This window comes from Berghia stephanieae, chromosome 10 (assembly GCF_034508935.2).
Source record: "Berghia stephanieae isolate SIO BIC M18660-M18661 chromosome 10, UCSD_Bste_1.3, whole genome shotgun sequence".
In the NCBI taxonomy this organism is placed as follows: Eukaryota; Metazoa; Mollusca; class Gastropoda; order Nudibranchia; family Aeolidiidae; genus Berghia; species Berghia stephanieae.
In genome coordinates, this window is record NC_088369.1 from 33,370,570 (window position 1) to 33,385,188 (window position 14,619).

At 33.7% G+C, this 14,619-nt stretch overlaps 2 protein-coding genes across 3 annotated transcripts in view; both read left to right on the forward strand.

The window, feature by feature from the left end:
* Nucleotides 1-3,405, forward strand: part of LOC144981004 (cytoplasmic protein NCK2-like) — a 28,965-nt gene extending 25,560 nt beyond the window's left edge. For both annotated transcript variants that reach the window (XM_078929052.1, XM_078929051.1), the window contains one exon: nucleotides 783-3,405. In XM_078929052.1, the coding sequence (XP_078785178.1) occupies nucleotides 783-995 (213 nt within the window). In that variant the 3' untranslated portion in view covers nucleotides 996-3,405. The remainder of the gene's footprint in view (nucleotides 1-782) is intronic.
* Nucleotides 3,406-13,006: 9,601 nt separating this feature from the next.
* The window catches only part of LOC144981005 (2-acylglycerol O-acyltransferase 2-like), an 11,732-nt gene continuing 10,119 nt past the window's right edge, over nucleotides 13,007-14,619 (forward strand). The window contains exon 1 of the mRNA XM_078929053.1: nucleotides 13,007-13,171. The gene's annotated coding sequence lies outside the window, so the exon portion shown is untranslated. The remainder of the gene's footprint in view (nucleotides 13,172-14,619) is intronic.

The following is a 14,619-nucleotide window of genomic DNA, read 5'->3' on the forward strand; positions in this document are numbered from 1 at the left end:
TATATTTATATATCTCAATAACTGTGTGAGACTGTGTAAACAGATAAATACACCAATACTAAATCGTTTCGAAAAGCTATGAAAATATTCATTTCAATCAGCCTCTCTGGGTTGAATAATAAACAAAATATCCAATAACTGTCTGCCATCAGTAATAGTTCTATTAAGTGTTAAACATTAGTGGACTAAGTATCAACTTTTTTGAGTTGAATGATAAAAGATAATCCAATAACTGAAAGTTGCCATCAAAAGTATAGCAGAAATAGCTTTTTAAAGCGATAACTAAGAGTAAGAGAGTAGACTAAGTTTCAACTTTTTTTCAACATTGTTTAACCCAGAGAAACTGGTGGAAACGAAATTTTTCATTTCTTTTTAAGAATAACTTTTTATTTGTCTATATTTGTGTCGAACGTTGCATTGATAATTATTAGATATTTTCGCGATTTGGTTTTGTCAGAAAAAAGGCATTGATCTGAAACTTGAAATGGAAATTAAATTCTATATATACCGGCTGGCTCTGGGTGATAAAATAAAGTATTTTGTGACACATTGAGCATAATGGATGTTAATTCTTTTGTAAATGTGTATAATATTTATGTTGGTTATTTATTTATTTTTAATGATTGATTTATTCCATTAAAAAATTTATTTATGTATTTTTGTTTTTTTAAAAATGGTTTTGGGTATAATATAATGTTTTTTAATGTTTTAAGTTATTACAAGGGCTAGACATATTTTTCCTGAGAAAAATTTAATTTGAATCCATTTTTTAAACATTTCAGACGGGCCATTTTACAGTATCTCTCAAAGCCCCTGGCAGGAACAAACATTTTAGGGTGAAAAACACCTCGGGAACCTTGGAGATTGGTCTCCAGAAATTCTCCAACTGGGACAGCCTTATAGAGCACTACAAGAAACACCCAATCTTTAAGCAAGAGAATGAAAAACTTTACCTGATCAAACCGTTTACTTGTCCATCGTCTCAGGACAATTGAAGGATGCAGTTTGAATTTGATATTGAAGATGCAGGTGATTGGTTTTAATAAGTTTGGGATTTCTGAGTTAAGTCCGTTGTTTGTTTTTCAGTTTTTCTTATGGCCATATTTCCAGCCAAATTAACTGCACTGTTCTTTGGCTTACAGTTTCCAAAATCAAGCCAATTCTGACATAAGGCCTACAAATTTTTATGGATGTTCATTAAAACAAACCCTTTCAGTTATACCTATATTTAATAAATGTAACATAATGCCTTACTGGTGGCAATATAGAAATACAACAGTTTGTCTATAGAAGCAGTTTTCACACAGATGTATTATTTTGTTAAATGAGCTGGTGACTGTGACAAAAAGTTGCTGCATGTCGAAGATAGTGACCCAAAGTCAAAGTAAATTCAGTATTGCAATTCATTGATTTTTAAATTTAAAAAAATTCTTTTCAAAAGATCTTTCTTGAACTGAAGAGTATAAAATCACTTCTGATTTTGAATTATTCCTTTCATGGACTTAACTGTTATCTTTTACTGACTTAATGTAAACTTAGGCATAAAAAAAAAACCAACTACTCAGCGTAATATTTTCTTTGTCAGTCTCTTGGCTTATGGTTTATTGTCAATATTCAAATAATTAAAGCTGGTAAAAGTTTTGTATCGTTTACATAGTTGTTGAGTATTTTTATCAGTTTTCATCTTCAATATGAAATTGACAGCTTGTCATATCCTCATTCTCAAAGCTGAGTCTGACTCTCAAATACATTTTCAGTATTGTAATTCTGAATGGTTCAGATTTTTTTGCATTTCATTTGTGAGAGATAATGATGATATTAGGTTTGTAGAGTATATTTGACGAAGGAAAGCTGTAGAAAAAAAACAAAACAATATATGTTTTTGATGGTAATGGAAGTGAAAGGTAGTATTTGATGACGTATGTAAGGCATAAATCAGATCCTGGTAAATTCGATGCTAGTTCATTACTTTGCTTGTCAAGTTAATATTTGAATAGCTGTGCTATGCGAAGTCCTTATATCATTGGTTATTGTCATAAACATTGTTATTGTCAACTTCATTTTCATCATTATCATCATCTTCCATATCGTCATCTTTATAAGATCATCTAACCTTTACTAGTAGGGTTCAGCTGTCTCTGTTTTTTCTACCCATGGAAGAGGCTACTGGTAATGTCTTGTATCCCATTATACTTGTTTTCCCTCTCTAAGAATTTTCAGTCTCTATCCTGCATTGAGACGACTTGGTTTTGTCAAGACCAAGATTTGGTACCTTTCCCACAAAGGAGGCTAACCTTAACATTTGTGTTTTTATGAGAAAAGCACTATTTTTATTCCCTAGAAATCATCTCTTTGAGTTGACTCTGTATACACAGAAATGGCCTCAGTATTTCAGTTAAATGTACCTTCTTCCTCTTCTTAATTTCATAAATGATTTCAAAGTGTTCCAAGCATTGATAAAGTGTTATAAAATAGATTCATCTTGATCTGTAAAGATTTTAATTATTTTTCTTTCATAACCATGGTAAGGCCTGGCAGTACTGCAAATGCTGTTAAAATGTGGAAAAGGAACAAGCCAAACAAAATCAATAGTGTATCCGTTCACTGAGGCTCTTGCAACTGAGATTTTCGTTGGGCTGTTGGTGATATTTTGGGTTGTCTAAGCCTTGATACACATGTGAATTGTTTCTTAAAATTACTTCTGCTTTCTTTTATCACCTCTCTTTTTTTTTTTTCAATTCCAAGCCCTTTGAACTTTTAAATTGTCCAAAAATCCTCTTTCTACTGGTGCTGGGGTGGCAAAAAAGAAAGTGTCACAAGTGCCATTAATTCTAAAAACAAACAACAAACAAAATCCTCACTTTAACCATTATTAATTATCATGGACATTCATCATCATCATCATAAAGTATGCTGATTTTCACCTGACCGTACAAGTTATTTCCCCATGATATTTTATGAAAATTGTTATAAATGATGTTTGTTACTGGAGGGAACAATAAACAATATTAATTGACTGCAGACACATATATACAAATGTTATGGTTGATTCAGTTATGAATGTGAATTTACACTCACACATATTATATATATATTATAAAGGCCTATCGATATATGGCAGATTATTAGATATGTCTTTTTCATCTTTGTTTCTTAATGACAGTTTTGAGTTATCCTTTATAATTTATAGCAAAATTGAAAATTCTTGTATCTTATCATTATAAAATATGTAATGCATTAACGAGAAACACCATGCAGATGTTATGTTATAAATGACTGTGTTTTTGGAAGCGCTCACAAACAAAAAAGATTAAGATCTTTTCATATATAATCGCCATTTAGTAAGTAATTCATTTATTTACCTATTACAAATTTTCCATATGAGTGGGGACCCTTGTCTTTCTATGTGGGCCTGGGAGGTAATAAAAGTTCTATTTCCCCTTCATCTTGTGCATCCTTCATGTAGCTTTTTGTTCCTTTTCTGGAACGTGACCATTTAGTTTTGCCCTAGCCCTGCCTTGTGCCTTTTGGTGGTAGTGAAACAGATGGGTATATTTTTTCTTGATTTTTTCCCCCCAGTTTATTCAGTGAATTATAATTTTGTTTTTTTTTTTTTTTTTTTTTGGGGGGGGGGGGGGGGGGGGGGGGTTGTTTTTGTTTGTTACCGATTGGTTTTAACCCTTCTGTAACTGTTCTACAGCCTTGCTGTCTCCTCTTCATAATTTATCCTTTCTTTGAATGTGACCATTTGGTTTTGCCCTAGCCCTGCCTTGTGCCTTGGTAGTGAAACAGATAGGTTTAATTTCTCTCGAGTAATTGTTTTCCAGGTTTAATTTTTCTTGAGCAATTGTTTTCCTTGTTTTAATCAATGAATTTTTTGTAAAAATGATTTTTTTTTTTTTTTTGTTACTGTTTGATTTTAACAGTTCTACAGCTTTGTTGTCTCCTCTTCATAATTTATCCTTTCTTTGCGGCTTCGTGTCATTCTGAATGATACAATTTAGATTCATCTGGGCCCTTTCTGGAGTCTTTTGCTGGGAAATAATTGGGTGGATTTAATTTGTGTTTGAGATATTTTTCCCTTGAAAATTCTTTCTCCACAATTTATTTTGTTTATGCCGAGCACTGCAGCGTGTCATATGTATTCACTTGTTGAGTGTATCCTTTTGGTGTAGATCCTACAGCAGTGTCAATGTGGGACTTGAAGTTGGTTTTAGACTATCTACAACTGTATGTGCCCTTGGATCTGTTTTTCTAAGCTCTGTTAAACTTAACTCATTTGTCTCATTTTTGTCTCATGATGTTGATAGCGTGGTCAAAATCGTTTTGACTGTCCCATCATATTCTTTTTTTTACTGATGCTGAAATGAGTCGCATGGCCACTCACTTTCCTAAACAAACAAACAAATGTCCCTTTTGCTTGAGGATATTGTGTTTGTGGCAGGAATGAACTTTTTTGGTGGTCTAATACTTTAGAGTCGTAGCTCTTGGCTGCTTATTGTTTGAACAGGTATCCTTATTCTTTATTTTCCTGAGTGCTCGTAGGTACAAGTCTATAATCTTAATAGACTAGCCCATTATCGTTTCTTTTACTGGTGCTGAATAGAGCAATGAGTTTCCCAAGTACCATATAACTCCTAAAACAAAGAAATGAAATTTACCCTTTTTTCTAATCCTATCACTATCATCTTCCTTCTTCCAAGGTGCTTATATAACCAAAGTGTTACAATACTGATAAAACACTGCAAACTCCATTCGTTTACCAAGTAAAACCTTTCTGTAAGGAATTTTCCCTTTTCTTCAGATTTATTCTGGAAAAAAAAAATTAATATTGTCCGTCAAACTTAAACTATGCATTTTGAAACAATATCAGCAATATTGTCTGATGCTTCAATGGCTCAACTCTAAACTCTAAAAGACAGCAGACATCAATAATTTGAAAAATAATAATAATTCACTCATATAGTTAGGTCAGTTTGTACTGTCCTTGTCAGTTACTTGTTTTATGTAAGACTGTATGATGCAAGAATGTTATTCTTTTTTTAAAATTGACATTTTATCATCATTACGTTAAAAGGTTGTGCAATTGATTTATATGAGCTTTATTTTGATAAAGATTTGTCATCTGTTTTTAAAGAAGCAAAAAATACCCACCCTCATTATATGAACCTGGGACTCATGAAAGACCCGGATTTGATTTACTCTTATATATGATTAAATAACCATAAGTCAATTATATTTGTCTTTGTAATTACTGAGAGTGAGCTAGCGAGAGGGAGAGAAAGAGAGAGAGAGAGAGATAGTCTCTCAGTATATCTATCCTCCTACTGATGGAATTCTGTAGATACTTGTGTCAGTGTGGGACTTAAAAAGTTGTTCCAGGCACAGGAATATATTGCTTTTTGCTTGTCCTCTCATATTTCCCAAATGAGACGGCTTTGTATATGCTCTGGCTGGTAACATCGCTAGATGGGAGCTGCATGGTATTTTTTCTTTCTCTCTTATGTTTGAGACTTTATTTTTCTCATTAATCACCTCCTTCTATAAGTGTGTCGATATTTGTGTTCGGAACCATCACGGTGTATCAATATATTGATATGATCGCAAGACACATTGGTTGATTGCTCTGGGATTTACCTATGTTCTTATGTAGAACTCTTACTAATTGCCTCTATTTATTTGCGTATTATTTGATTTTTTTTATAGGCCCCTAAACATATGAGAGTTGCAGGCATGAGCGAGCTCTAAACTTGCTTGTATTATTGTAAGTCTACGTATCATCATCTTAACAACAGGGGATAATGATATTGTGAATTGTGAATTAAAGGGCTGTTTAGCGCATCTAACTGTCGAGACTAAATATTTTTTTATCTTCCGTTTACAAGTGCCCCTACCTGCTTTCAACTTAAGGTATAAAGTAATGGTTGTGATTTGAAAAGTCACTTGTAAGACAATAAGAAGAAATTCTTTTAGTGTTAAAAATGATAAACTCATGACAACAAAAGAAATCAAGATGAAAAAGCTGTAGTAAAATCTTATATCATTATGTCATTTATTTTAATTATAATTATATACCATAAAAAGTGAAGAAAATATGACTTTTCGGAAACCAAATATTCCTTCATATTCCTTCATTCTTTTATTTTTTTTTTAAGGGGGGTGGGGGTTGGTGAACTTGCTAGGATGATAACATTTTGTGGTCTGTGAAGATTAATTCCTATGTGATTTATTTGAGAAAGGGGTGGGGGGGGGGGGGGGGATGTTTACGACTTTTTATAAATTTTATGAGCATTATGAATGTCCTGATTAAGTTGAAATGAGATTATATTGATTTAGCATTTAGCTTATGACATGTAATTATTACATATTATTATTGTTATTATTATTATTATTATTATTATTATTATTATTATTATTATTATTATTATTATTATTATTAATGTGAATGATAATAACAATATTATCACGATAACGAGTTAAGTAGGTTGTTCTGTTAATGTACATATTCATTCATGTACACTTCCAGACACTGTACTAATTTTACAGCATTTGTTTTGTATTTAAAAAATTTTTTTTTTGCTTGTTTGTGTTTTGTATTTTTTTTGTTGTTTGTTTTTCTTTTGTTTTGTTTTTTCTTATGGGGCTGATTTAGTAATAAACTTATGATAATGCAATAATAATGAATATTAATAATAATAATTATTATAATAATAATACTATCAGAATAACAACAATTGGGGTAACTTTGCATCAAGGGGAAAAATTGCTTATGAAAGCTTCTTTTTAACAAGGGAAAAAACTTAAATAACGCTGAGAATACTCAAAATCCTCGGAACTCGAAGTTGGCAATTTTCCTCCTTGAAGTTGAAGCAAAGTTGCCCGTTTTGACGGTAACAATCATGATATGGTAGTACGTACATGGTAAGTGTCTTTTGTCAATAATCGGCTTCGTCATTGCCGTATTGTAAATTTATTTATAATCATCGACGTTATGAATACATGTGTATAAATGTAGTTACTCGTCATAAGACGCAACTCATGATACATCTACCAATACCAAACTTGCCTTTCTGGATACGATGATGACTCATAAGACGACTCTCTCTCTCTCTCTCTCTCTCTCTCTCTCTCTCTCTCTCTCTCTCTCTCTCTCTCGCTCTCTCTCTCTCTCTCTCTCTCTCTCTCTCTCTCTCTCTCTCTCTCTCTCCCTCTCTCTCTCTCTCTCTCCCTCTCATTTTTTTTCCTTTCTGGTCATTATCATAATAAATGTATTGTTTTCATTTTATCATGCACCACCTTCATCATCGTCATTAAATTTGAAATGAGTTGAAGTATTAAAATATCTCAACGTTATTATACCTAGTCCATGATGGTCTTCAAAGGAAGACATTTTGGTTTTGTTTTGCTTTAGTTACGTTTTTAAAAAAAAATCATTTTTTGTTTTCTTTAAATTTTTATTTCATATTTATTTATTTATTTATCTATTTATTTACTTATCTATTTATTTATTTATTAGTATTCTTATTTAGGATTTATTAAATTTTAATTTATCACGTGTAATTGCAATAATTTACGTTAATATTTTTTGTAATTTATATTAACGATGCATAGATCATCAACTTTTATGCCGCATTTGTATCAAAATAAGTTTGTTTAATTTGATGTTATAATTGAATGCAAAATGTCCTTTTTCATATAATAAAGTAGATTGTCTACTGTTCTTCGATGTGTCTGATGTAAGCGTATCACTTCATCAGAATAATGCTTGTACGTGTACATACAATATGGCTATAACAAATACATTAATAAATCCATGTAACAAATCACATTATTTTGTCTTTCATTCATTTTGATTGAGATTAGTGAGGTTACGCTAGCTGTGTCTTATAGTGGGCAGAGAGGTAGAATTTATTGTCTTCCATCCCCCTATATCTGTTTTCCAACATGTTTTTGTCTTGAAATGAGTTTACTTGTTTTTGTCCTGGCCCTGGCTGGACCCTGAGTGGGAGAGAAACAGTTCTGGGTGGGGATCCTGACCTCCCATAGTGGGCAGGGAGGTACATACTGTGTTTTCTATCCGCCCATGCCCGTTTTCCAATTGTTTCCTGTCATTGTCTTGGAATGAGATAACTTAGTTTTGTCCTGATCCTTGCCGGAGGTCCTTGGCTGGGAGGGATATACTCGAATGTATAGTCATAGATTTGGGAGATGATATTTTTTCCCTTGTAAATCATCTCTCTGTTATGCATTGTATTATGTTTAGTTTACACATTATATTATATGATTGGTAAACATTTGAGTGTATTCCTCTTTGTTGGGACCTGTGCTTGTGTCTGGATGAGACTTTTAGTGATCTCAAACTAAGATCTTTGACGGTGTGCTCTTGGAATCTACATCTGTTCCCTATTTGAACCAATTCCCCTTTGTCTTACCTTTTCTTTTGTGCTTTAATTGTAATTCTAGAACTTTTTATTATCCCATTTTCTTCCTTTTTACTGGCGCTGATATGACCTTAATGTGTTGCAAGCGCCGTAAAACCCTTAAAAACAATAAAAACAAAACAAGGGAAACAGTTGAAGTTGAATGTATAGATAGAGTTTTGGGAGATGATATTTTTTGTCTTGTAAATAATATCTATGTTATTTACTGTGTAATTTTTAAATTTATTTTATTTCTTGTGTCCAGATGTTGTTTTTTTGTTAAAAGTATACATTACCCTATTAGCTAGTGCGTTTTCATCTCTTCTATAATATTATGTTCAAAAAGTCAAAAATAGGGGTCTTTCATTGCACTTTTCGTACTGTGTTTTGTGGTTTATTTTTGTATGGTCTCAGATATTCAAGACTCTTTTGGGTTGTTTTCTGTGGAATCTGTCAAATTTTAAATCTTTGCGACGAGAGTTCTTGGGTTGCATGTTTTGTTTTCAACATATATTGGTTTGTCATAGTAATCTTGTGATGAGGGATTCTTTTTTCTTTTTTTTTTTTGTTTTTGTAGGTCCAGTGCTTGTGTCTGAATCAAACATTTTAGGGTGATCTCATACTAAGTATACGGATAGTTTGGTCTTGGAATCTACATCTGTTCCCTATTTAAATAATTCCCCTTTGTCTTACATTTTCTCGGTTGCTTTTAATTGTCTTCTTTTTTACTGTTGCTAATAGTAATATGGCCTAAATTTGTCGCAAGCTCCTCCAGATCCCACATATTAATAATAATGATGAAATAACAAAAACAACAACAACAACAATAATAATAATGATGATGATGATGATAATAATCTGACCCGTCTGTCCTCGGCAAAAATCAAGCAACTGGTGTCTTCCTAAAACTTAACCAATTTATTTCGATTTGTTTTTATTAGCACTGACGAGGATGGATTTTACTATGCGTATCTGGGTGGGGTTCCTGACCTCCCATAGTGGGCAGGGAGGTACTTACTGTGTCTTCTACCCACCTATATCTCTTTTCCAACATACTTTCTATCTTTGTCTTGGAATGAGATTACTTGGTTTTGTCCAGGCCCTGGCTGGGAGGGAAACTGAAACAGTCAAATGTTAGAGTTTTGGGAGATGATATTTTTTGTCTTATAAATAATATCTCCGTTATTTACTGTAATTTTTTAAATTTATTTTATGAACATATGATTTGTAAACATTTGGAAGTATTCCTCTTTGTGGGTTCCTGTGCTTGTGTCTGGATGAGGCATTTATGTGATAGCAAACGAAGTACATTGATGGTATGCTCTTGGAATCTACACCTGTTACCTATTTGAACCACTGGATGGGATTCCTGACCTCCCATAGTGGACAGGGAGGTACATACTGTGTCTTCTATTCCCCTATGTCTGTTTCCAACATGCTTTCTGTTTTTGTCTTGGAATGAGATTACTTGGGTTTTGTCCTGGCCCTGACTGGGAGGGAAACAGTCAAATGTATAGTTAGTTTTGGGAGATGATATTTTTTCCTTGTAAATCATCTCTCTGTTATGCACTGCATTATGTTTCTTTATATTATATATGATTTGTAAAACATTTGAGTGTATTCCTCTTAGCGGGGACCTGTGCTTGTGTCTGGATGAGACTTTTAGTGATCTCAAACTAAGTACTTTGATAGTGTGCTTTTGGAATCTACACTTGTTTCTTATTTGAATCAATTCCCCTTTGTCTTCTCTTTTCTTGGATGCTTTTTTGCAAGAACTTTTTACTATCCCATTTTCTTCCTTTTTACTGGCGCTGATATGACCTTAATGTGTTGCAAGCGCCATAAAACTCTTAAAACAAACAATTACTATGCGTATGGCAGAAATTAATGATAGATTATAATAAATTAATGTCAAATGTAGTCAACAACTATAGTCCATTCCAAGTCCCGTACGCATGAAATATCGCAAATTCCTCAAAAGTTACGAAACGTGGTGCCGTCATTTTTTGCACGTGGGCTTATATTATTTTAAGTGACATTACGAATTTTGAATACCGATAGTGATGGACCAAACAGTTTTCTCACAATGCCGAATTCCTTTGATCTTGTCATCGTTTGCAATAAAATATGACTCGAAACTTTTAAATGTTTACAGTATTATGTTGATTCTCTTTTCCATGGGGAAAATATTCACAATAAAGTTGTATTCAGTGACGTAGCTTAGCAAATAATTTTGGGTTGTTTGAAATTGTGTAAAAATAGATATCATGTAAAGAGTTGAGAATTCACAGCGTTTATTATTAAAATTTATCTCTTCCATGGTGGAAAACGGTGCTTATACATTTTTTGGACAAATACATTGATGTAAAACTAACAAAAACAGGAGGGGGGGGGGGGGTCCAAATCTTTACGCCCGTTTTCGAAAGGACAGGGAGAAATCCTTTCGCAAATCCTCGACCAACTGTTGAGCAAGACAATAGGATTCAATAGTCGTAGCGTCACTTCCTTCCTAATGACGCATGGTAACTTAGTAACACTGGCTCTAAACTATCGGAACAATGGCGGACGCCCTTACGAAATATTTCTCCGACGAGCATAAAGGGTATCCGGAGGGAAAAAAACACATACATTTGATCATGTTTTGATTTTTTACACATTCTGATCACAAGGCATATGAAAACTTCTAGCCAGCATGAAAAATAAAAAGTAATGATTTTCTTTGTTTAGAACCAAGATGGCCGCCGTTTCCGGGCGGCGTGACATCAGACTATTGAATCGTATTCATAAAGGTCGCACAAGACATGTCACGAAAACCTACTGATCACCAATCGGGAACGGTCCATATTTGCGATTCTTGAATTATGTTCACTGGGGAAATGGGGCGCTTTGACTGTAACTGTAACTATATGAATTGTCACTGAATCTAAACGTTTTTAATACAATATTCTATGTAATTTTTGTACAATAAAACCTTTCAAAGGAACCGCAGTTTTCAAGTATAAGAGGTGCATACTCAAAATGACATATTATTAATTTGATCTCTCCACTCTGAGTTCCTGGTTGTGGGCAATCTATTAGTAATATTGCTTTTTGCCACATGCCATGAAACAGAATTCCGGGCTTCGTCTCTCTTGAGAGAATACTTGTAAATTTTCCGTATTGTGACAAATTTGCATTTTTAATCCATATTGTTATCAGTTTTATTTATTTTTTTTTTTTTTTAATGAATGTAGAAATAACAACTAGCAGCGACGCCTCTGTCTTTCAACTATTAAATAATTGTTTATGTCAAGTGTGTACAAAGTGTACAATTTTGAATTCAGGGTAGCAATCTTAGTGAGTAGTGCACACGAATCTCGTGAAAAGTAAACCTTGGCCCGTTTACATGAACGAGGACTAGATTTTTGTTTGATACCGTGTCAATACTATGCTGAATGTATAGATAGTATGCAGATGACGTCACTCAGGCCTTTGTTATTGTTTTTGCCATCCGCGTTTGTGAGTTGTTCTCACTAAACTGTATTAACAAGACTAAAAGTTCATGGTTACACAGAGTTTGTGTGTTGGTCCGTTTATAGATAGAATGCGCTTTGCCAAGGAGTTCACAACATTGCTATCCGGAAGTATAACGGACCAACACACAAACTCTGTGTAACCATGAACTTTTATTGTCTGGTTAATGCAGTTTAGTGAGAACAACTCACAAACGCGGATGGCAAAAACAATAACAAAGGCCTGAGTGACGTCATCTGCATACTATCTATATAATGTATACACGCGCGCGCACACACACACACACCCACACACACACACACACACACACATATATATATATATATACACACACACACATATATATATATATATATATATATATATATATATATATATATATGTGTGTGTGTGTGTGTGTGTGTGACTAATATAATATGTGTGTGTGTATAGTTGGAAATGGTTCCACGTTGTACATAAACATTTCATTTGTGATTTACATTGCAAATTCCAAAATGAAACGGGAGTCCATTGAACAAAACAATACAGAAGGCATTCCACAAAACTATGTGTGTGTGTGTGTGTGTGTGTGTGTGCGCGTGTGTGTACATTATATGCATTCAGCATAGTATTGACACGGTATCGAACAAAGAACAAAGGTTGTTAAAAATCAATGAATGATAATTCAAGTCATTTTGTCAAGATTAAATTCAATCCGAGGACTGAATACTGACGATATCAAGATACACAGAAGTGGGACGGCTCTTGGACGAAAAGAAAGGGACCGAGTCAAAAGCCTATTTTGTTATCATTAATTGCATCGGGGGAAAAGAGTAACAATAGGAGGTTGAAATTTCTTCGTTCAGTGTGTAAACCTAAAACTAAAATGAGAAGTATTTTTCAATGATTTGCTTCATCTCGAATCGTCATATTACTGATAAGAGTGTCATGAGTCATGTATAACAGTAACTTCGGCCTTATCGGTTTATGTATACGTAAATGGCCTGACGCATTGACAACGAGAGTGAGAGGGTCAAGGATCATTCTTTTTTCCAGATAAAACAAAAGTTCAAAGTTGAAGAATACAACTGAGCAGTGACAGAAACGTCAACACACGATACACACGCCCTTTCGGGGATTTCTATGGAGATAGTATACTATGTTCATACTATTATATTATGCAGTCCGGCTCTGAACTCGGTTATTAAAGTAGTTTCAAAGAGTGTCTATTAAAAGTTGTTCTCTCTCATCATGGAAAGGTTCGTGAAATGTATTGAAGATCGAGCTAATTTTTGTGTTTTGTTTTCAGGTTTGCTCCACTGATCGTTTAGACCCGAATAATTAATATCGATCATATTATAGGTATCTACTTGCCTTAGCTTTTTCTTTGTTTATTAGATAGCTTCGTTCATCTTGAAGATACATTAATAAAATAATAAATGCGGTAAGCCATTTATTTATTTATTTATTTATTTATTTATTTATTTATTTATTTATTAAAATCGCATCATCCTTTTCTTGAACTTATAATTAATTGTCTTAAATACGAGATGTTTGTTGGCTATGAAGCTGGTAATTCATTTAAATTACATATTAGTTTAATTCAATGTTATTTTGTGATACAATCTCTTCCTAATGTTGTAGTCATTTAAAGCAAAGCATGGGAGGCTCGAGTAGCCCGGTTGTATTCCGCATCTTACTGGCGGTAACAATTGATCATTATACTTTGGGTAGGACTCAGTCTAACGCTAAGCATTTGAGATAATTTATTCTAACAGACCCTGCTACGACGTTGCTTTTATAGGAATAGTTAGGTTCAAGATTCAAGGTTTATTTGGCAGGACTTCCATGGTTTTACAGCACTTTTATTATATTGCTTAATCTTATAGCGATTATGGAATTTAATTTAGTTGCAATGCCCAATAAATTAAATATTACTATTTAAGATAAATTTCATTTTTATAAGTGGTTTGATTTTTCTAATGTCAAAAACAATTTGCTGAATGGGTTGTCGTTTACAGCAGACAATATTATAAAAACCAACTAGAGAAAGTAACAGGGAGAAAATCCATTTACGTCCGGCACATCATCATCGTCATCAGCATCAACATCAACATCAACATCATCATCATCATCATCATCATCATCATCATCATCGTCATCTTCATCATCATCGTCATCACCATCATCGTCATCAGCATCAACATCATCATCATCATCATCATCATCATCATCATCTTCATCATCATCGTCATCATCTCACCATCATCGTCATCATCATCATCATTATCATCATACTCCTCCTCCTCCTCATCTTCCTCATCATCATCCTCCTCATCCTCCTCCTCCTCCTCATTATCATCATCCTCATCCTCCTCCTCCTCCTCCTCCTCCTCCTTATCATCATCATCATCATCATCATCAGTACCAACAACAACAACCTCCTCCTCCTCCTCTTCTTCCTCCTCCTCCTCATCATCATCATCACATCATCATCATCGTCATCATCATCATCGTCATATTATGTTTATTATCATCATTATCATCATCATCATCATCATCATCATCATTATCATCATCATCATCATCATCTGGGTGAGGTTCCTGACCTCCCGTGGTGGCAGAAGGTCGCTTATTGTGTCTTCTATCCCCCTATTTCTGTTTTCTGAGTTGCTTTCTGTCTTTGTCTTGGAATGGGATTAGGGCC